The sequence below is a fragment of the Pectinophora gossypiella genome, unplaced genomic scaffold (assembly GCF_024362695.1).
Source record: "Pectinophora gossypiella unplaced genomic scaffold, ilPecGoss1.1 Pgos_45, whole genome shotgun sequence".
Lineage (NCBI taxonomy): Eukaryota > Metazoa > Arthropoda > Insecta > Lepidoptera > Gelechiidae > Pectinophora > Pectinophora gossypiella.
In genome coordinates, this window is record NW_026063255.1 from 586,642 (window position 1) to 608,475 (window position 21,834).

At 38.9% G+C, this 21,834-nt stretch overlaps 1 protein-coding gene across 2 annotated transcripts; it reads right to left on the reverse strand.

Moving 5' to 3' along the window:
- Nucleotides 1-226: 226 nt before the first annotated feature.
- On the reverse strand, nucleotides 227-2,791 carry LOC126381318 (piggyBac transposable element-derived protein 2-like). 2 transcript variants are annotated; one of them, XM_050030817.1, is made up of 3 exons: nucleotides 2,542-2,791; nucleotides 2,215-2,372; nucleotides 227-1,428 (listed from the first exon to the last, which is right to left on the reverse strand). In XM_050030817.1, the coding sequence occupies exons 2-3, from the start codon at nucleotides 2,369-2,371 to the stop codon at nucleotides 470-472; spliced, it is 1,116 nt and encodes a 371-aa protein (XP_049886774.1). In that variant the 5' UTR covers nucleotide 2,372; nucleotides 2,542-2,791; the 3' UTR covers nucleotides 227-469. The 2 variants fall into 2 exon arrangements, with proteins under 2 accessions (XP_049886774.1, XP_049886773.1); XM_050030816.1 differs by having other exon boundaries at nucleotides 227-2,372.
- Between the last annotated feature and the right edge of the window lie 19,043 nt (nucleotides 2,792-21,834).

A 21,834-nucleotide genomic window follows, 5' to 3' on the forward strand; every position in this document is an offset into this window, starting at 1 on the left:
GTTTGTAGGGTCACATGGCCTCAATATTCATATAGGGCGTATGCACAGGGACGAGCATGTATTGATGTCAAATCAAAGGTCAGATGAAGGTCTTTTACCATCCACGACGGGAAGTTTGGAAGACTTGCATATATTAAAGAAGGATGTTAGGGTTTTAAAGCACATCCCTAAGGGGGCGCGCAGCTGTGCGGCGGGTAAGCTGCGTGATATAATCAATAATTGTGTTAACCCTTAAATGCGCCAATTTTTAGATTTTATCAATTTTAATATATTATACGTATTACATGAAATGATTTACAGGAAAAATAATAAAAATAATAGTTTGGAATTATTTATTGTATTTTTAAGCCATAAATACAGCGTTGCAGATCTACAACATGGCGCAATATGAACATAAAAATAATGTACTTCACATAGCCGTAAATCTAGAAATATAGTGTAATAATAGGCAATTTAGGTAATTTTTATATTAATTTGTAATATGGTATTTATGAAAACAATTGTTCTTTTTGTTAAAACACAAAAAAACGCCACATTTTATACATATTGTTTGAGTGTAGCCTTTGCAAAAAGGGTACTTGCATCTCCCACGATCAGACCACACTGGCCAATGTGCAACTTTATCTAAACGAACATCTTTACCTGGTGCCGTTTGTCCTGGAACTCTTTTTCTCTTAACTTCTAGAATTGCCTTTTCAATTGAAGCATTACTGGGTCTACCGCGCTTTGTCGTCGGTGAAGAAGCACCAGAAGAATTTCCTGTATCATCTAACTCACAAAGTGTATCTGCCAACGCCAGCCTGAACTCAGCAAGTCTTAGACTTTTATGTCCCTTTAGAGCATTTATGTTTCTTGATAATATCCAAGCATTTATAATTGTCATATCGAGCATGTGATAAAAAAGTCTCATAGTCCATTTTCGACTCTTTATTCTAATTCTATAGCGTCCTATAAAACTATCCATCAAATCCACTCCTCCCATATTTGCATTGTATTCCCTTATTACCTTCGGACAGTCAATATCTACTCTTTTCTTTTGCTTTTTGTCGTATCTTTGTACAGTTGTTACTGGTAGTGCTCCTACATATGTCGATAGCAGAGTAACAGGTTTGTTGTCTTTCCAAATTGTTGCTGATACTTCAACATTATCGTAAGTGGTCGTATTTTCTTCATGAAAACCCCTTGGTATGTCTTTTTTCATTATTTTCTTTTTATCTGGTAACTTCACCTTCGGAAGCCGATTGAGCTGTACTGTACCTAGGCTATAGATTCCCTGTTTGTATAAGTAGGATACTAATGGCAGTGAAGTGTAGTAATTATCGAAATATATTATGTGATTCACTCTTCTAGGTACTATACGTGCCAAGCGAACAACAGTATTTCCAATGACGCCTAGGTCAGGTTCTCCGGGTAAGATTGTCTTGTTTTCTTCGCCACAATATACTTCAAATTGATGAGCAAATCCATATATGCTACAGATTACATAAAGTTTGAACCCCCATTTATGGGGTTTGTTTGGCAGATATTGTTTCATATAATGATGTATTTTTGAAGCACATACTTGTTCATCTACTGCAAGTCGCTGTGGTGGGGGTATCGTAGCAAATTTTTCATTCAAATGAGATATTATGGGTCGTACTTTATGCAATTTATCGTGTTGTGGATGATTTTGAGGCAAATGCTTATTGTTATCATTGAAATGGATAATTGATTTTATTTTTTCGAATCTTTTGCATGTCATTGCATTTTTTATGGAGGCATATCCATATTTATCAGACCAGTAAAGGCGTATACTTGGATAATGGATGACAGACATATAGGTGAGAATGCCTATAAACTTTCTGATATCTATCTTACCAATCAAAAATGGATTAGATACCTGCTTCTGTGTTGAATACATGTTGCTTTCTTCAACTATTTTATTTTGTATGAAATCGCTGAAAAAATATGTAAAGTACTGGTATGGCGAATCTAAAGACATTACTTCAGGAGAAAATTCAGTATTACCAGTGAATTCTAAATTGCTCGAAGGTATTTCTAAGTTTCTTTTCCTCCAAATGAGGTTACGATTAACCCTGATTCTCGTTGAAGATGTGCTAGCCGAAACAAGTTCGTTTACCAAAGGCGGATCATCTTCAGTATGATCTGCCTCCTCTTCAATAAGTGGTGGATCTGGCTCATCGTCATCCTGCTCCTCTTCATCTTCAACGAAACCTTGAAGATCTCGCGCGATCGCTTCAGAACTTTCATAAAATGTCTCCGGATCGTCTTCAGGTTCACTACCACTATCCTCTAAATTATCTTCAGAGACGTATCCAGCCTCTAAACGACTCAAATACGTTTCAATTTGATTATCAGATAAATGGTTCATTCTGTAAACAGAGATTTTATTTTTATGTATGCGACGGGCACTGTTGCATATCTACAACACTTGGTTTTAGGCAAATATGACGTTGTTTCAGTTATTAAATAAATGATATTATATCATTATCACTAATTTAAATATGTTAGTTTTACGTATGATTTATTTCAAACACTTACCTTGCGTTTTTCTAATAAAAAGACACTATCAAATGTTCACGTAAATCGGTACTTAGATGATTCGTGCAAACTACCTTCAAAATATAATAAAATACCATGATACAATTATAACAGTGTTGCCTGTTATTTGTCTAGTATTACTACTATCATATGAATAAAATTTAAAATAAAAAAAATATTAATGAAGGTTTTAAGCCGCCAGAATTAAGATGTTGTAGAACAACAACAAGGCGCATTTAAGGGTTAACTCGAATGATAAGCAGGATTGGTATAAGTTATTTACTTTTGCATATGTGGCTTTGCGGGTACCTAATAGGGCAGACAACCGGGGTTTAACCGTAAAGGTAAAGGAGAATGTTACTTCTGGTAACGTAAGCTTTCTCTCATCGGGGCCGCGCGTCATCAAGCCCTACAGTGTGTATAGGGCAATTGAGGCTAAGGTTTTTGATGGGGATTTGAGGGGAGCTGTTAGGCTCATAACATCGGATGACACTTTTGCGCCAGCAGACGATAACACGCTTTCGTCTTTGCATGCTAAGCATCCGGCCCCTTCGCGCCCTTTAGTTATGCCCAGTGAACCGGACATATCTTTTCCGTATTTAACCGTGTCGGACGAGGATGTTGAGGGGGCTATTTCCTCTTTTTATAGCGGCTCTGCTGCTGGTCTGGATGGGATTCGACCACAGCATCTTAAGGAGTTAACATCGTCTGCTGCGGGTGACAATGGCCGTCGTCTTTTAGCATCGCTTACCAGGTTGTGCAATTTTTTGCTACGGGGGACCCTAGATCGTGAGGTTTGCCCTTACTTGTATGGCGCAACGTTGTGTGCCTTGGCGAAAAGTGATGGTGGAATAAGACCAATAGCGGTGGGCAGTACATTTCGTCGCCTAGTTGCGAAGTTGGGTTGCTTTGCCGCGAGGGAGGACATGGCCAGATACTTACAGCCTCATCAGCTTGGTTTTGGGACGCCATTGGGCTGTGAGGCGGCTATTCATGCCACACGTACTTTTGTCAGTGATAGCAGTAACGCTGATGCAGTAATCGTAAAGCTGGACATTAAAAATGCTTTTAATAGCTTAGAGCGGGATACAATGCTGGCGGAGGTTAAAGAGCACATACCGTCTCTGTATCCATTTTTGCATCAGTGTTACTGTTCTCACAGCAAGTTGTTCTATGGCGGTAGCACAATTCCATCGCAAGTGGGTGCTCAGCAGGGCGATCCCTTAGGTCCGCTAATTTTCAGCCTGGCGATGCAGAGGGCGGTCATTTCAATCCAGTCACCCCTTAATCTGTGGTATTTGGATGACGGGACCATTGGCGGGCCTCCGGAGGTAGTTTTAAGTGACATTCCGGTCCTTCTCCGAAATTTATCAGCAATGGGCTTGGAGGTTAATGCACAAAAATGTGAGTTTTACGGTTGCAGTCAAGGCGTACAGTCAGTTTTTTCGCAGTTCGAGGTACTGTTGCCGGGCTTGCAGAATAAAAGCAGGGAATCACTTTCTTTGTTGGGAGCCCCAATCTTTGCCGAAGGGGTGCCGTCACTTTTATCGGCGAAGGGGGATATGCTGAATTCCCGGAAGGTACACTTGGAACAGCTTCACACCGGTGTAGCATTAGTTTTGCTCAGGAGTTGCCTTGCCATGCCCAAGTTGACCTATACCCTAAGGACTTCCCCTTCGTGGCTGTATCCCGCGCAGGTTCAATCTTGGGATTTATGTTTGAGGGGAATTTTAGAGAATATTCTTAATATTACTTTGGATAACGATCAGTGGTCCCAGGCATCTTTACCGATTAGGCATGGGGGTCTTGGCATTCGTGGAATGGAGGGTATGGGTGTTGCCGCTTTTCTTGGTTCCGCTGAAACGGAAATCTTTTGCTACCTATAGGAAATGGTATGATGAAAGTTACATATATGTTTCAGAAAATTTATAAAGTGGTGTTTACCTGAAGGGCACAGCTAGATGTTATAGACCGGTGAGCATGAGACAAAGAAAACTCCCTTTGAATTTGTACAATGTATATTTTATAATATAATATTAAAGTAAAAACCCTATGGCGATTATTATATAGACAGGTCGCGCTTTGGTCCGTCAGGTTAATTGTCACTCCGTAACAACCATGGGATATCACTATGTTTAAAACACTGTCCGTACACCTGTGGGCACCTCACTTACTCGAGGACCTCCGACTATCAGGCCTACCTGAGGCGTTCCGGAATACCGTACAGGTGATGAGTTGAGGCCGGCTCAGGCCAGGGCGTGCTGGACGATGGCGGCGCAGCGGGCCAACTGTTACGCAGCTGGCGGGCTGCACGTCCACCGGTCAACCTCGCAGTCCTTCCCCGGGCCTTATCCGGAGTGTTGACAAAAGGAGAGGTGCGGCACATCCACATGCGCGCCGCACAAAGGAAAGCTTCGACGTGCAAACAACCAAGGCAAGCTCCGCCGAAATGAAGCTTGAAATAACTCTCAAATGCAGAAGAAAACAGTAGGAATCTTCATTCACCAAATTTGTTGAAATAGTCTGATCCAATCATAAACTTCTTCTTACATTAAACTAGCAAGACGTTAGACGTTAAAAACTTGCAAAAACGTTAAAACTTTAAAACGTTAAGAACTTAAAGAAAACAAAACAAAACTTTAAAAACTCAAAAACTTTAAAACTTTAAGAAAAAACTTTAAAAACCCCATCTGCAACAAGGAATGGCAATGATTAGCATGTGGTTCAGCTGACAGCGTGGCAAGGCAACTCACGAGTGTAAAACAAAGAAAATAACTTACAGGTTCATCCGGGATAGTTGGGCATCGCTCGGATGAAACCTAATCCCACCCACTGGACCTTCGGCGATGGGATTTCAGTGATGTTGCTGAAAACAAGGACCTCGAGGTTATCACAAAGTTGGTGCAAAAATATGCACGAAGAATTGCGAGGACTCACCATCTCGGTTAAGTTGTTTATTTAAATCGAGACATCGGCTCTTGATGTCGCCGATAAATCGTGGCTTTTAATTTGCCCACATTATTGTTACGGCAGTGGAGTCTCCGGCGCTCTCGCGACGTACCCACTTTCCATAACCTGTCTCTCAGCTCAGCCAGCTGTCAGTCTGACACAAGAACCACGAACAAAGTTGCCAAACTAGAAAAAATCTACCAAACCATAAATTCGCCGAATCAACGACAACAATCGATCGACTTGTTTGATCCCAAAATTTAAACAATATAATTATAATATATCAAAAATAAATGTTGCAGATAATTTTAATATAATAATTTAGAACAAAAGAAAATTATTAAAATGTTCGGGCCCATCGATAACCCTGCAGCGCCATCTGTGATGCCCTTCGGGTAAAATATAAAACAACGATATATCGTCAGAAACCACAAGATGTCGCTACAAGGCTCGTTGGTCCGAAATGCTTCGTTACACCGCGTATGGTGTTCGCGGTCTGGTCGCTCAGATTCTCCGTATTGATGGTGACAGACTGACGATTCCGTTCGTGGACCAGGCTTTAAGCGAGTGGAATGGGTTATGCCCTAACCAGTCGGCTCCGGACCGCCTGGGGGCTCAGAGGGATTGGGATGAAAAACTGTGCAAAATTGTTTTTGATGATTTGTTACAGCGTTCGTCTGGGGCTGGTTTGGCGCGCTTGAAGGCAGCTGCTAGGCCGGAGTCGGGCGCTTGTCTTCATGCTCTGCCTTCCCCGCAATTAGGAACACTTTTAGACAGGGATACTACGCGAATCGCCGTTGCGTATCGTTTGGGCTGTAATGTATGTATCCCTCACAGGTGTATTTGTGGGGTGCGTGTTGAGGCTGATGGGCACCATGCTCTTAGCTGCATCAGGTCCGCTGGCAGGTTTTCGCGACACGGAGCCCTTAATGACATTCTCCGTCGTGCTTTGGTGTCAGCGAACATCCCCTGCGTTCTGGAGCCCCCGGGTTTGAGCCGTGCGGACGGTAAGCGGCCGGACGGTTTGTCTTTGGTCCCATGGGAGCGGGGGCGTAGTCTGCTGTGGGATGCGACGTGCGTTAGCACTTATGCTGCGTCGCATCTCTCCGGCACTATTCGGACGGCGGGAGCGGCTGCGGAGTCAGCGGCAAGGGCAAAGCATGTAAAATATGCTAATTTGAGTCCAAATTATTGCTTTTTGCCCTTTGCCGTTGAGACTGGGGGCCCATGGGGTTGCGAGGCACTGGATTTCGTTAGGGAGCTGGGGAGGCGGTTGCGTGAGAAGGGCCATGATCCGCGTTCCGGATCGTTTTTGGTTCAGCGCATTTCACTGGCTGTTCAACGTGGAAATGCGGCCAGTTTAATGGGTAGCTTTGAGCCGGAAGCGGTCCGGGGTGGGCTACTGGAGTAGGCAGTTTTGGACGAAGCCAATTGTGGTTTTGTTTTTGTATTTTGACGAAGCTTGTGCGGATTTTATTATGTATGAATTGAATATGCTTTCCCTTATTTTTATTTTATTTTATTTTATTTTTTTAATATGAATGTTGGTACTGACGAAGCCTGTGGTGGATTTACATTCTGTTTTTTTATTATTTATGAATAAATCAATCCTTATTTGAATTTATCTGTCTGAAGGTAAAGTAATAAAGCTCTTTTTTTTGTAATTTCCTTGCTAATTTGTTCAATTTTCTTGTTGTTTTCTTTCCTGTCTTGTATCATGTTTCTTCTTTCGGCCATAAGTTTCTAGCCTTTCCCCCTATTTTGTCTTTGTTGCATTTTGTTACTTTTATTTGTTTGTATATGTTTTGTAAGTACTTTTCTATATCATCATATTTCTCTGGTATGGGTTTATCTGTTGTCATATCCGGGATTTTGTTTTTCAGTTCCAACACTACTTCAGCAGGAGTATGTGGTATTTCTTTGGGCACTGGGGGACTCAGATATTTTCTTGTCCTTTTGGTGCTTCTGAACTTCAAAATCCTTCGCACCATCCTGTGGTTGGTACTAAAATTGAGCCTGTTGACCGTACCTGTATCTTCAAACCAGTAGGGTATGTTTGTTGTTATGAAGTCAATTTCGTTCTTATATTTCCCGTCTGGTGACATCCATGTCCATTTCAGATGAGGCTTCTTTTTATACACCGTGTTCATTATTTTTAGGTTGTATTCGAGTGCGAAGTTCATTATCTGTCCATTCTTGTTTTTTTTGCCTATATTGTAAGGTCCGATTACATGCTCTTCATTTTTTTGTTGTGTGCCAATTTGACTATTAAAGTCTCCCATGATTATTTTTTGTTTGTGTGTTTCATCCATAGCTTGGTGTAATGATGTATAGAATTTATCTTTTTCTTCTTCTGCAGCGTTTTCCGTGGGTGCATATACCTGGATTATAGATATAGGGTTCTTGTAGCAAGGTAGCTTGAGGTTCAGTATTGCAAGTCTTTTAGATTTGCCTGAGAATTCTTGGATGTAGTTTTTGTGTTGTTTCTTCACCATGAATCCTACTCCATACATTCCCGGCGTTTCTCCTTTGTAGAATGAAATGTAATCTCGATATTCTTTGATTTCTTCGCCCAAACGTCTGACTTCGCTAAGACCTAATACGTCCCATTTTACGTTGCCAAGTGCCACCTCTAAATCGATTAAACTTTCTTCTGTTCTTAGGGTTCTTGTGTTTAGGGTTGCAATGAAGAATTTTTTTGGTAATATTTCCCTTTCTATTGTGTTTTTGGTTTTCCTTTTGTGTTTGTTTAGATGGTTGTGTCTTAATCCTATTTGGAACGCTTGTTTGTTTTCTTCTATTTAATGGTTGTTGTTTTTGTTCCTGTATTTGATTTTGGTTTTGTGTTTGTATTGGTTGTTGTTTGCCTAGAGGGCGGTGGTCTATTGTCCCACGGTGACCAGACATGTATTGTTGTTTATGTTTTGTACTGCATTAATTAAAACACATAATAACGGATTCTTACCGCGTTTAAATGGGGATATGAGACTCCAACTGACTGACTGACTGTGTTTTAATTATGATAATAACCGCGTAAACTTAAAACATTGTACTGCATTGTTGTTTTTGTTCCGGGTGTCGATATCTGCTAATTGTTACTTGCTTTGTGGTTCCTTGTGTTCACTGTTTGAGTTTGATCTGGCTCTCATGTAAGAAAATGCATTTATTCTGTTCAACTTGTTTGGAGCTGCAGCCCTTTGTTGAAAGGTTGTGGGGGGGTGTTCCGGTGACAGCGAAGGTGACCTTTTCCTTTTCTCTTTTACATTCTCATTGCCCTTGATTATCAACTTATCGTATCAAATGTAAGCAATTTTCCCATTTTTTGTTTCTTTTTCGAGTTGTAGCTTTAGCTCCTTTCTCTTCTCTAAGACTGCCTTTGGGAAATCATCTGTGGCATAGACATTGTTAGTAAAATGCTTGTTATTCTTCAAAACCTCTATCTTTCTCCATGCAAGTGTGAGTTTTATCCAGATTGGTCTATTCTTCCCTTCTCTCATCTCTCCAATGCGCGATGTTTGGCTAATCTCCCATTTGTCCCATTCTTCTATTGCTGTAGTTTTGCTCAGATCGTTCAAAATGTCCAAAACATTTTTTATAAGTTCCGAGTTATTCTTCTCTGTTTCGGGTATTCCATGTAAAATCAAATTACTTTTTCTTACTTGCCTTTCCATATTCTGAACTTTTTTTTTAATGCCAGATTTTCTTCTCTAAGTGGCCTTAGTTTGTCTTCTATAGTTTCTGATATCGACTGCGTAACCTTCTCGGTTATAGTTGTTGCATGGTTTTGCAGTTCGATCTTGAGATTTTCCAATAATAGTTTCGTTTGTTCATCCATAGTATTTTGTGTTGTAGTATAGTGGCAAACTAATAATTTCTGAACGAAACTACGGCGCACTGACAGTGACACTGACACTTCAAAAGAAAAAAGGTTTGAATGTCTATGGGTGTTCGTTTCTAACCTCACTGTTTCCAACACGGAACTTTTCTTTGTTGTATTCTTCTATTTTTCGGGATTTTTTCACCAACCAATGTTCTAATCGGGTTGTTAAATGAATAATCTTCAACTTATGCGACGAGTCGGAATGGTATTGAAAGGATAACTAATTAATCTCACTGATTTTAAGGAGCTTCACTGTTACGCGTTTATACTGTTTGACAGCCGGAACCGAAAAAAAAAAATGGTCGTGACATGCTATTGTTTAAAAGAAGTTTATGATTGGATCAGATGATTTCAAAAATTTTTTGTAAATGAAGATTGCTACTGTTTTCTTCTGCGTTTGAAAGTTATTTCAAGCTTCATTACGGCGGAGCTTGCCTTGGTTGTTTGCACGTCGAAGCTTTTTTTTGTGCGGCGCGCATGTGGATGTGCCGCGCCTCTCCTTTTGCCAACACTCCGTATAAGGCCGGGTGAAGGTCCGCGAGGTTGACCGGTGGACGTGCAGTCCGCCAGCTGCGTAACAGTTGGCCCGCTGCGCCGCCGTCGTCAAGCACGCCTTGGCCTGAGCCGGCCTCAACGCATCACCTCAGGTAGGCCTGATAGTCGGAGGTCCTCGAGTAAGTGAGGTGCCTACAGGTGTACGGACAGTTTTAAATAGTGATATCTCATGGTTGTTACTCAGTGACAATTAACCTGACGGACCAAAGCGCGACCTATCTCCCTCCATAGGGTGCTCACCTACCTATGGTTGTTCATGTTAGTTAAATATTATATTAAAATATACATTGTACAAATTCAAGGGAGTTTTCTTTGTCTCATGCTCACCGGTCTATAACATCTAGCTGTGCCCTTCAGGTAAACACCCTATTATACATTTTCTGAAACATTTCATCTTTAGTACAACAACCTTTCTATTCTCTTACCTTTTCCTATAGGTAAGCAAAAGACCTCCGTTTCAACATCGGTATGTACTAACTCAAGAGGCATGTTTGGTAATGAAAGGTAATTTTGTCATTTTTCCTACCAAACATGGTTCACATAAAGTATGAACTATTGTGTTATATTTTAGGTTATCTAATCCATGGACCATTTGTCACTGTGCAAGTAAATTTAAGTTTTTTAATCCTAAATGACCAAACCTTCTATGCCACAACTGTAACAAATCACTTTCATGTTTTGATATAAAGTTACTCTCAATTTCAAATTGTGGAAACACCTTAATAGTGTACAATGAACCTTCAATATAGCCTATCAAAGATAGATCCATACTAATATTATAAATGCGAAAGTAACTCTGTCTGTCTGTCTGTCTGTCTGTTACACTTTCACGCCTAAACGGCTAAACGGATTTTGATAAAATTTGATATGGTGATAGATGATAACCTAGAAATGGTCATAGGCTATAAATAATCACGCCATCGTTCTTAGGGGGTAGGCAGTAAGCAGATAACTAAATTGAAATAGTGATTTTTAGTCGATTTTGTTGGGACTTTTGCTCTTTCACGTCTAAACGGCTGAACGGATTTTGATGAAATTTAGTAAGGTAATAGATGGTTACCTAAAACGGATATAAGATCAAAATTATCACGTCATCGTACTTAGGGGGTAGGAAGTAGGCAGAAAACTGAATTGAATTAGTAACTTTTTTATGGTTTTTGCTAGGAGTTTTGCTCTATCATGCCTAAACGGCTGAACGGATTTTGATGAAATTTAGTTAGGTGATAGATAGTAACCTAGAAAAGGATATAAGTTATTAATATTCATGATATCGTATTTAAGGCGTAGACAGTAGGCAGAAAACTAATTAAGTTAGTGATTTTTAATCGTTTGTTTTAAAAGTTTATCTCATCCACGCCTTAACGTTTGAACGGATTTTTATAAGACTTGGTTAATTTAAAGACAGGATCCTAGACACGGACACATGCTACTTTTTACGGCGAGAAAATACCTCATTCTCGCGGAAATTTAGCGTGATCGTGTCAAGAAGCGCATGAATACTGAAATGATTTTGATGTTTTTTTTTTTTAATGAGTGTTACTAAGACTTTAACTTAGTGTTTACTTCACTTCTCTATTTACACTCTCTATCAATTTTCTAACTTACAGGGTAGGTAGGCGCCATAATTTAGGGAATACCTATTGTAACTCTGTCTGTCTGTCTGTCTGTTACGCTTTCCCGCTTAAAACTCTCAACCGATTTTGATGAAATTTGGCATAGACAATCTTTAGACCCTGAAAAAGAACATAGGCTACCTTTTATTGCGAAAAAAAGGGATGAAGAGGTTAAAATAGGGGTTGAAAGTTTGTATGGGATATTTTGCGTACGGCTGTGTAGCATGGTTGAAAAAGGCATCTATTGGGACCTACATTACGGACCTAACCAGCGTCCAAAGAATGGCTTGCATGATAATAACAGGAGCTATGTCGTCCACACCAATCTTAGCAATGGAGGCGGCACTAAACCTGCCTCCACTCCATCTGGACATAAGCTAGAATCGCTATGCTCCGAGCTAAGGAAAGGGGTAAAACGACATGGGGATCAACTGTCATGACTGACCCGGTTATGGCGATGCCCTCAGACGTCATGGTCGGGACTCATAACTTTGTGAGGTACTTCAAGGTGGTAATACCAGAGAGAGAGGAGTGGTCTAGAACTGTTCCCTCGCCCTTTCCCAGTGCGGATCGTGTGTGGTTTACCGACGGCTCTAAGCAAGACGGGCTTTCAGGGGCGGGTGCGCCAATATACGGATACGGTTAGGCGCCGGTATACGGAGGGTGCCCCAAGCGAAAGAGGGTAACCGACATGGGGGCACACGCCACTGTTTTTCAGGCCAAGATGTATGCCATTATTGATTGTGTGCACTAAAATTTGGGGAACACAAACAGTAACATTCTCATACTGTCGGACAGCCAGGCTGCCCTTAAGGCAGTGGCTGCGACTGAAGTAGACTCATTACTCACTCTAGGAGTGTATAGATAGTCTGAATAAGTTGGGGGCCTCAAACTCGGTAACATTAGGCTGGGTCCCAGGGCACTCTAACATTAAAGGCAACGAAAGTGCTGACGAACTTGCGAGAGAGGGATCGGGAACAAGTCTAATCGGACCCGAACCCTTCTGCGGGATCTCGCCTCTCACCTCTAGATATCATCTGGGGGTGCGACTAGGAAATGAATCCAAGGAATTTTAGCCCAATTCAGTTGGCCTAAAACATTCGAAGCAGCTGATTAGACCTTTTTCTAAGAAATTCTCATCAGAAATCCTTACTCTCACTAGGGGGCAGGTTAGGATTTTAAAAAGGGCCCTCACGGGGCATTTCAGACTCAATAAGCACCTACACAGAATGGAGCTGACCGAGTCTCCTTTATGCAGATTCTGCTTAGGGGAAGATGAGACGCCACTACATCTGCTGTGCAGCTGTGAGGCTCTCATACATAGTAGAAGCCGTACATTTGGGGACTACATAATGGACCCCCAGGAAGCCATGGAACTTTCTCCCAAAAAGACTTTGGATCTCTTCGAACGGATCGGTCTAGAGGAGTATTTTTAAATGTAGGGATTAAGGTCACAATAGATCTGACAAGGTCGCAGTGATCTCGCGGGCTGCATTCCGTTCGGCCTTCACAATTCTCAAATAATAAATAAATAATACACAAATCTGTACCGTTTCTTTAATATAATCCTTAATATTCAAATTAAAAGTACGCAGACGAAGTCGCGGGTCCCAGCTAGTACTCAATAATTGGATCACAGACAGAAAAACAGCACTTATAAGATCAATTCATCATCATCAATTCAAGAGCCACGCTCTTGTCGGTGTAGCATTTTCCGAATACTCTCCATGCTACTTTTTAGGGAAAAATAGGGCAGTGGTTTCCCTCTTGCCTTCCGCCCCGCAGTACTCTGTCTGACGCAAGTGGGATGGCGCCCAGAGTAGTCTATTACAAAGCCATACTAGGACTCCTGTCCTCTGCCTCTGAATAGTACTGACAGTTACTGCTGCCCTCTGTCAGAAGTCAATAAGAAAAAAAAATCAAAAAAAAAAAAAAAAAAATGTGAAATGTGTATAAGATCAATTAGAACACACAATTACAACAAAACACTATTTGACCAAATCAGAAAATGCTACGAATTTAATATAGGAGATATGGTATACTAGCTGGTACCCGCGACTTCGTCTGCGTACTTTTAATTTGAATATTAAGGATTATATAAAAGAAACGGTATAGCATGTGATTAAAAGAGAGTAAGTAGGTATATTTAAAAAAAATAAAAAATATCTGTTTACAGTAGTTATAAAGTACCTATGTATTCCATTGAGTGGCAGAAATTACCTAGGAATATTTATCGGTCTCTTATGTCCAAGACACTTACAGGGGTCAGCGTCACGTTGTGTACAAAAATATTTTAAAATGACCTAATTTAAAACTTTTTTGTACACAACGTTTGCTATTTTGTTATTATTTGTTAAAATGTGGAGATTGTTTGGACTCGACACTCGCGAGCAGGCCACGTATACACCACGTGCGCTCCCCCACCACAAGACAGCGCCGTTGACTGCCGCCACACTTCGGCGAATGTGCGCGACGACGAACGACGACCGACGGCAGTGGCGGCGATGCAGAGTATTCGTTAAAAGGAACTTTATCTACAAAAGCCAAATTTTTTTTAACTTGATACACCCAAAACTACTAAATATCATGTTCCTAGGTTCAGTGGTTAATATTTTGTATACAAAAAGTTTGGCTTCGTAGTTCCCGTTCCGAATCCGTTCCGTTCCGTTCGAATTTCGGAAAATCCGTTTGTTGAAAAACTCTGCACATCCTAAGAGACCTACGTACCAAGTTTCATGGTTTTATCTTCAAAAATGACGAATACCCATACAAACTTTCAACCCGTATTTCACCCCCATACTGGTAAAAATTTCAAAATGCTTGAACAAACGATTTTTTGTTTGTTATTTAGTGCCTAAACACAAAATTTAATATTTTTATCTTGAAAAATGACGAACCTCATAAAAAATTTCAACACCTATTTCATCCCCTCAAAGATCGAATTTTCAAAAACGCTTTAACAAATTGTTTTTTTATTTCTTATCAAGTTCCTAAATATAAAGTTTCGTGGTTTTATCCCCAAAAATGACGAACTCCCATACAAACTTTCAACCCTCATTTCACCCCCTCACTGGTCGAAATTTCAGCAACGCTAGAACAAATGTTTAATTTTTTTTTTATCAAGTGCTTAAATATTAAGTTTCATGGATTTATATTTTAAAATTAAAATATCCCATACAAACTTTCAACCCCTATTTCAATCTCTTCGTCCCTTCTTTTCCCAATAAAAGGTATCCTATTTTCTTTCTCAGGGTCTAAAGATTGTCTGTGCCAAATTTAATCAAAATCGGTTGAGAGGTTTAAGCGGGAAAGCGTAACAGACAGACAGACAGACAGAGTTACTTTCGCATCCATACTAATATTATAAATGCGAAAGTAACTCTGTCTGTCTGTCTGTCTGTCTGTCTGTCTGTCTGTCTGTCTGTCTGTCTGTTACTCTTTCACGCCTAAACGGCTCAACGGATTTTGATGAAATTTGGTATGGTGATAGATGATAACCTAGAAATGGTCATAGGCTATAAATAATCACGCCATCGTTCTTAGGGGGTAGGCAGTTGGCAGATAACTAAATTGATTTAGTGATTTGTAGTCGTTTTTGTTGGGACTTTTGCTCTTTCACGTCTAAACGGCTGAACGGATTTTAATGAAATTTATTAAGGTAATAGTTGGTTATCTACAAACGGTTGTACGATCAAATTGATCACGTCATCGTACTTAGGGGGTAGGAAGTAGGCAGAAAACTGAATTGAGTTAGTGATTTTTTTATGGTTTTTGCTGGGAGTTTTGTCTATCATGCCTAAACGGCTCAACGGATTTTGATGAAATTTAATTAGCTGATAGATAGTAATCTAGAAAAGGATATGGCCTATTAATATTTATGCTATCGTACTTAAGGCGTAGGCAGTAGACAGAAAACTAGGTTAGTGATTTTTAATTGTTTGTTTTAAAAGTTTGCCTCATTCACGCCTTAACGTCTGAACGGAATTTTATAAGACTTGGTTAATTTAAAGATAGGATCTTAGACACGGACACAGGCTACTTTTTATGGCGGGAAAATACCTCATTCCCGCGGAAATCTAGATTTCGTGATCGTGTCAAGAAGCGCATGACGCCATAGCTACTGGAATGATTTCGATGTTTTTTTTTTAAACTGAGTGACTTCAAGTTAGTATTTGATCACTTTTCTAACTTAGAGGGTAGGTAGGCGCCATAATTTAGGGAATTTATGATAAAATTTTGATGCAACTGTCTTTATTAAACAGTTATATCTCATTCCTACAGGAACCTACACATAGCTATAGCTAGCTATCTATTAACATTAAAACTCTTTCTAGAATCACATTACGCCAATTAATTGATCTGATTTGTATAAGTTTTTTTATTCAACTGACTGTTACATTACATACAGATAAAATCTAATTACTTACACCACATAATTAATATAGTACTACATGACTAGCTACGCTTTAAACTTGAGGAGGTAATTCGATAGACATTTATACGAACTTTAAGCCCAGTAATCAATCATAGTAATAAGGTAATACTCATTTTAGACAAAGAAACGGATAGGTAATCAGTTCGTCAACGAAATTATAACACCTACACTTAGTTTGTTTACTATTTAACGAGGGAAAATAATCCTTACTAATATTATAAATGCGAAAGTAACTCTGTCTGTCTGTCTGTCTGTTACGCTTTCCCGCTTAAACCTCTCAACCGATTTTGATTAAATTTGGCACAGACAATCTTTAGACCCTGAGAAAGAAAATAGGATACCTTTTATTGCGAAAAGAAGGGACGAAGAGATTGAAATAGGGGTTGAAAGTTTGTATGGGATATTTTAATTTTAAAATATAAATCCATGAAACTTTATATTTAAGCACTTGATAAAAAAAAAATTAAACATTTGTTCTAGCGTTGCTGAAATTTCGACCAGTGAGGGGGTGAAATGAGGGTTGAAAGTTTGTATGGGAGTTCGTCATTTTTGGGGATAAAACCACGAAACTTTATATTTAGGAACTTGATAAGAAATAAAAAAACAATTTGTTAAAGCGTTTTTGAAAATTCGATCTTTGAGGGGATGAAATAGGTGTTGAAATTTTTTATGAGGTTCGTCATTTTTCAAGATAAAAATATTAAATTTTGTGTTTAGGCAATAAATAACAAACAAAAAATCGTTTGTTCAAGCATTTTGAAATTTTTACCAGTATGGGGGTGAAATACGGGTTGAATGTTTGTATGGGTATTCGTCATTTTTGAAGATAAAACCATGAAACTTGGTACGTAGGTCTCTTAGGATGTGCAGAGTTTTTCAACAAACGGATTTTCCGAAATTCGAACGGAATGGAACGGATTCGGAACGGGAACTACAAAGCCAAACTTTTTGTATACAAAATATTAACCACTGAACCTAGGAACATGATATTTAGTAGTTTTGGGTGTATCAAGTTAAAAAAATTTGGCTTTTGTAGATAAAGTTCCTTTTAACGAATACTCTGCATCGCCGCCACTGCCGTCGGTCGTCGTTCGTCGTCGCGCACATTCGCCGAAGTGTGGCGGCAGTCAACGGCGCTGTCTTGTGGTGGGGGAGCGCACGTGGTGTATACGTGGCCTGCTCGCGAGTGTCGAGTCCAAACAATTTCTACATTTTAACAAATAATAACAAAATAGCAAACGTTGTGTACAAAAAAGTTTTAAATTAGGTCATCTATACTTATAATAAATCTGTAGAGAGGTCAATTCTGTACATTAAATATTTTTTCAAAATAACTATCAGGGGGTGATAAGTGATCGATACTGATGCCAAAAATGCAATCAGTAAAATTTTTGTCTGTCTGTCTGTCTGTCTGTCTATCTGTCTGTCTGTCTGTATGTTCCTTATAGAAACAAAAACTACTGGACGGATTTTAATGAAACTTGGTACAATTATTCTTCACACTCCTGGACAGGTCATAGTATACTTTTCATCACGCTACAATCAATAGGAGCAGAGTAGTGAAGGGAAATCCTTTTGTATGAAAAACCTAAACCACTCAAGTTAGACGTTTGAAATTTGGCATGAAGGTACCTTAGATACCGTAGAGGTGCACTAAGAAAGGAATTCCCGAAATTCCTACGGGAACGGGAATTAGCGGGAAAATCCTTTTGTATGAAAAATCTAAACCACTCAAGTTAGACTTTTGAAATTTGGCATGCAGGTACCTTAGATAACGTAAAGGTGCACTAAGAAAGGAATTCCCGAAATTCCCACGGGAACGGGAATTAGCGGAAAAATATTTTTGTATGAAAAATCTAAACCATTCAAGTTAGATGTTTGAAATTTGTCATGCAGGTACCTTAGATACCGTAGAGGTGTACTAAGAAAGGAATTCCCGAAATTCCCACGGGAACGGGAATTAGCGGGAAAATCCTTTTGTATGAAAAATCTAAACCACTCAAGTTAGACGTTTGAAATTTGGCATGCAGGTACCATAGGTACCGTAGAGGTGCACTAAGAAAGGAATTCCCAAAATTCTCACGGGAACGGGAATTAGCGGGAAATACCTTTTGTATGAAAAATCTAAACCACTCAAGTTAGACATTTGAAATTTAGCATGCAGATACCTTAGGTACCGTGGAGGTGCACTAAGAAAGGAATTCCCGAAATTCTCACGAGAACGGGAATTAGCGGGAAAATCCTTTTGTATGAAAAATCTAAACCATTCAAGTTAGACGTTTGAAATTTGTCATGCAGGTACCTTAGGTACCGTGGAGGTGCACTAAGAAAGGAATTCCCGAAATTCCCACGGAAACGGGAATTAACGGGAAAATCCTTTTGTATGAAAAATCTAAACCACTCAAGTTAGACGTTTGAAATTTGGCATGCAGGTACTTTAGTAAACTTAAAGCTTAGTTGCAACAGGATATTACAAAATTCCCACGGGAACGGTAGTTAGCGGGAAAAAACATTTGTATGAAAAAATCAAATCTAAATAAAAGGAGAAACTGACTGACTCAGTGACTGACATATCAACGCATAGCCTGAACGGCTAAATGTAGGCATTTGAAATTTGGAAGGGACATAGCTTATGTACCGTAGAGGTGCACTAAGAAAGGAATTCCCGGAATTCCCACGGGAACGGAAATTAGCGGGAAAATCCTTTTGTATGAAAAATCTAAACCGCTTAAGTTAGACGCTTGAAATTTGGCATGCAGGTACCTTAGTTAACTTAAACCTTAGTTGCAACAGGATATTGCAAAATTCCCACGGAAACGGGAGTTAGCGGGAAAAAAACATTTGTATGAAAAAATCGAAACCGCGTAAGATAGATGTTTTCAATTCAATTCAATTAAATTATTTATTGCATTCCATGTAGTACAATGGGGTGTTACATAGGCATAGGAACTAAAACATGGACCCTGTAGGGCACAGCAACGTTGAAGGGAAGAGAGGAAGTGTGTATTAAAATTAAAACTCAATGAACAATCAATTAAAAAAAAATCAATTCAATCAATTGATTCAATCTAGCATGCATGCATACCTTAGTAAATATAAAGTTTATTTTTGGCTGTATTTTGAAAAATGGGAGTTATTGGGAAAAAAATTGTATGAAAAAATCTAAACTGCATAAGTTAGATGCTTGAAATTTGATATGCACTCCCACACACACAAAGATCTCTCTCTTATATAACACGCCACGCGGACGAAGTCGCGGGCAAAAGCTAGTTTATAATATTAGTAAGGATTATTTTCCCTCGTTAAATAGTAAACAAACTAAGTGTAGGTGTTATAATTTCGTTGACGAACTGATTACCTATCCGTTTCTTTGTCTAAAATGAGTATTACCTTATTACTATGATTGATTACTGGGCTTAAAGTTCGTATAAATGTCTATCGAATTACCTCCTCAAGTTTAAAGCGTAGCTAGTCATGTAGTACTATATTAATTATGTGGTGTAAGTAATTAGATTTTATCTGTATGTAATGTAACAGTCAGTTGAATAAAAAAACTTATACAAATCAGATCAATTAATTGGCGTAATGTGATTCTAGAAAGAGTTTTAATGTTAATAGATAGCTAGCTATAGCTATGTGTAGGTTCCTGTAGGAATGAGATATAACTGTTTAATAAAGACAGTTGCATCAAAATTTTATCATAAATTCCCTAAATTATGGCGCCTACCTACCTTCTAAGTTAGAAAAGTGATCAAATACTAACTTGAAGTCACTCAGTTTAAAAAAAAACATCGAAATCATTCCAGTAGCTATGGCGTCATGCGCTTCTTGACACGATCACGAAATCTAGATTTCCGCGGGAATGAGGTATTTTCCCGCCATAAAAAGTAGCCTGTGTCCGTGTCTAAGATCCTATCTTTAAATTAACCAAGTCTTATGAAATTCCGTTCAGACGTTAAGGCGTGAATGAGGCAAACTTTTAAAACAAACAATTAAAAATCACTAACCTAGTTTTCTGTCTACTGCCTACGCCTTAAGTACGATAGCATACATATTAATAGGCCATATCCTTTTCTAGATTACTATCTATCAGCTAACTAAATTTCATCAAAATCCGTTGAGCCGTTTAGGCATGATAGACAAAACTCCCAGCAAAAACCATAAAAAAATCACTAACTCAATTCAGTTTTCTGCCTACTTCCTACCCCCTAAGTACGATGACGTGATCAATTTGATCGTACAACCGTTTGTAGATAACCAACTATTACCTTAATAAATTTCATTAAAATCCGTTCAGCCGTTTAGACGTGAAAGAGCAAAAGTCCCAACAAAAACGACTACAAATCACTAAATCAATTTAGTTATCTGCCAACTGCCTACCCCCTAAGAACGATGGCGTGATTATTTATAGCCTATGACCATTTCTAGGTTATCATCTATCACCATACCAAATTTCATCAAAATCCGTTGAGCCGTTTAGGCGTGAAAGAGTAACAGACAGACAGACAGACAGACAGACAGACAGAGTTACTTTCGCATTTATAATATTAGTATGGATTATGGATGTGGAAAATGGAAACAAGCTAAATAGAAGGAAATTAGATGAACCCAAAATTGGTCCCTATGAGATAATGGAAAAAATTTCAAACACAATATACAGAATAGAGACAGGTCACAAGAAGACGGAATCAAATCTTTTCCATGTTACAAAACTTATTCCAGTCCCAGCATCAGAAGGACTTTAAGATTAAAGAAATATATTGGAAGAAAATTAAAATGTAAATTTTCTTCTCCTTAAGGGGGGAGATGTAAAGAGAATAAATCTCTTTAAATAATCTCCTTGAAATTGCTGCTGGCTGTAACGCAATAATTGTTTCGTTTTTTTTTTCAAGTGTCAAAGTTGACATCTGACACTTGATTATTTTAAGTTACGTAGACTAATTTGTATTTTATATAATACTAGCTGGTACCCGCGACTTCGTCTGCGTACTTTTAATTTGAATATTAAGGATTATATAAAAGGAACGGTATAGCATGTGATTAAAAGAGAGTAAGTAGGTATATTTAAAAAAAATAAAAAATATCTGTTTACAGTAGTTATAAAGTACCTATGTATTCCATTGAGTGGCAGAAATTACCTAGGAATATTTATCGGTCCCTTATGTCCAAGACACTTACAGGGGTCAGCGTCACGTTGTGTACAAAAATATTTTAAAATGACCTAATTTAAAACTTTTTTGTACACAACGTTTGCTATTTTGTTATTATTTGTTAAAATGTGGAGATTGTTTGGACTCGACACTCGCGAGCAGGCCACGTATACACCACGTGCGCTCCCCCACCACAAGACAGCGCCGTTGACTGCCGCCACACTTCGGCGAATGTGCGCGACGACGAACGACGACCGACGGCAGTGGCGGCGATGCAGAGTATTCGTTAAAAGGAACTTTATCTACAAAAGCCAAATTTTTTTTTAACTTGATACACCCAAAACTACTAAATATCATGTTCCTAGGTTCAGTGGTTAATATTTTGTATACAAAAAGTTTGGCTTCGTAGTTCCCGTTCCGAATCCGTTCCGTACCGTTCGAATTTCGGAAAATCCGTTTGTTGAAAAACTCTGCACATCCTAAGAGACCTACGTACCAAGTTTCATGGTTTTATCTTCAAAAATGACGAATACCCATACAAACTTTCAACCCGTATTTCACCCCCATACTGGTAAAAAATTCAAAATGCTTGAACAAACGATTTTTTGTTTGTTATTTAGTGCCTAAACACAAAATTTAATATTTTTATCTTGAAAAATGACGAACCTCATAAAAAATTACAACACCTATTTCATCCCCTCAAAGATCGAA

Excerpts from the sequence above, each read along its gene's own strand:
- LOC126381318 (XM_050030816.1), bottom strand. The coding sequence starts at position 2,371 with ATGAACCATTTATCTGATAATCAAATTGAAACGTATTTGAGTCGTTTA.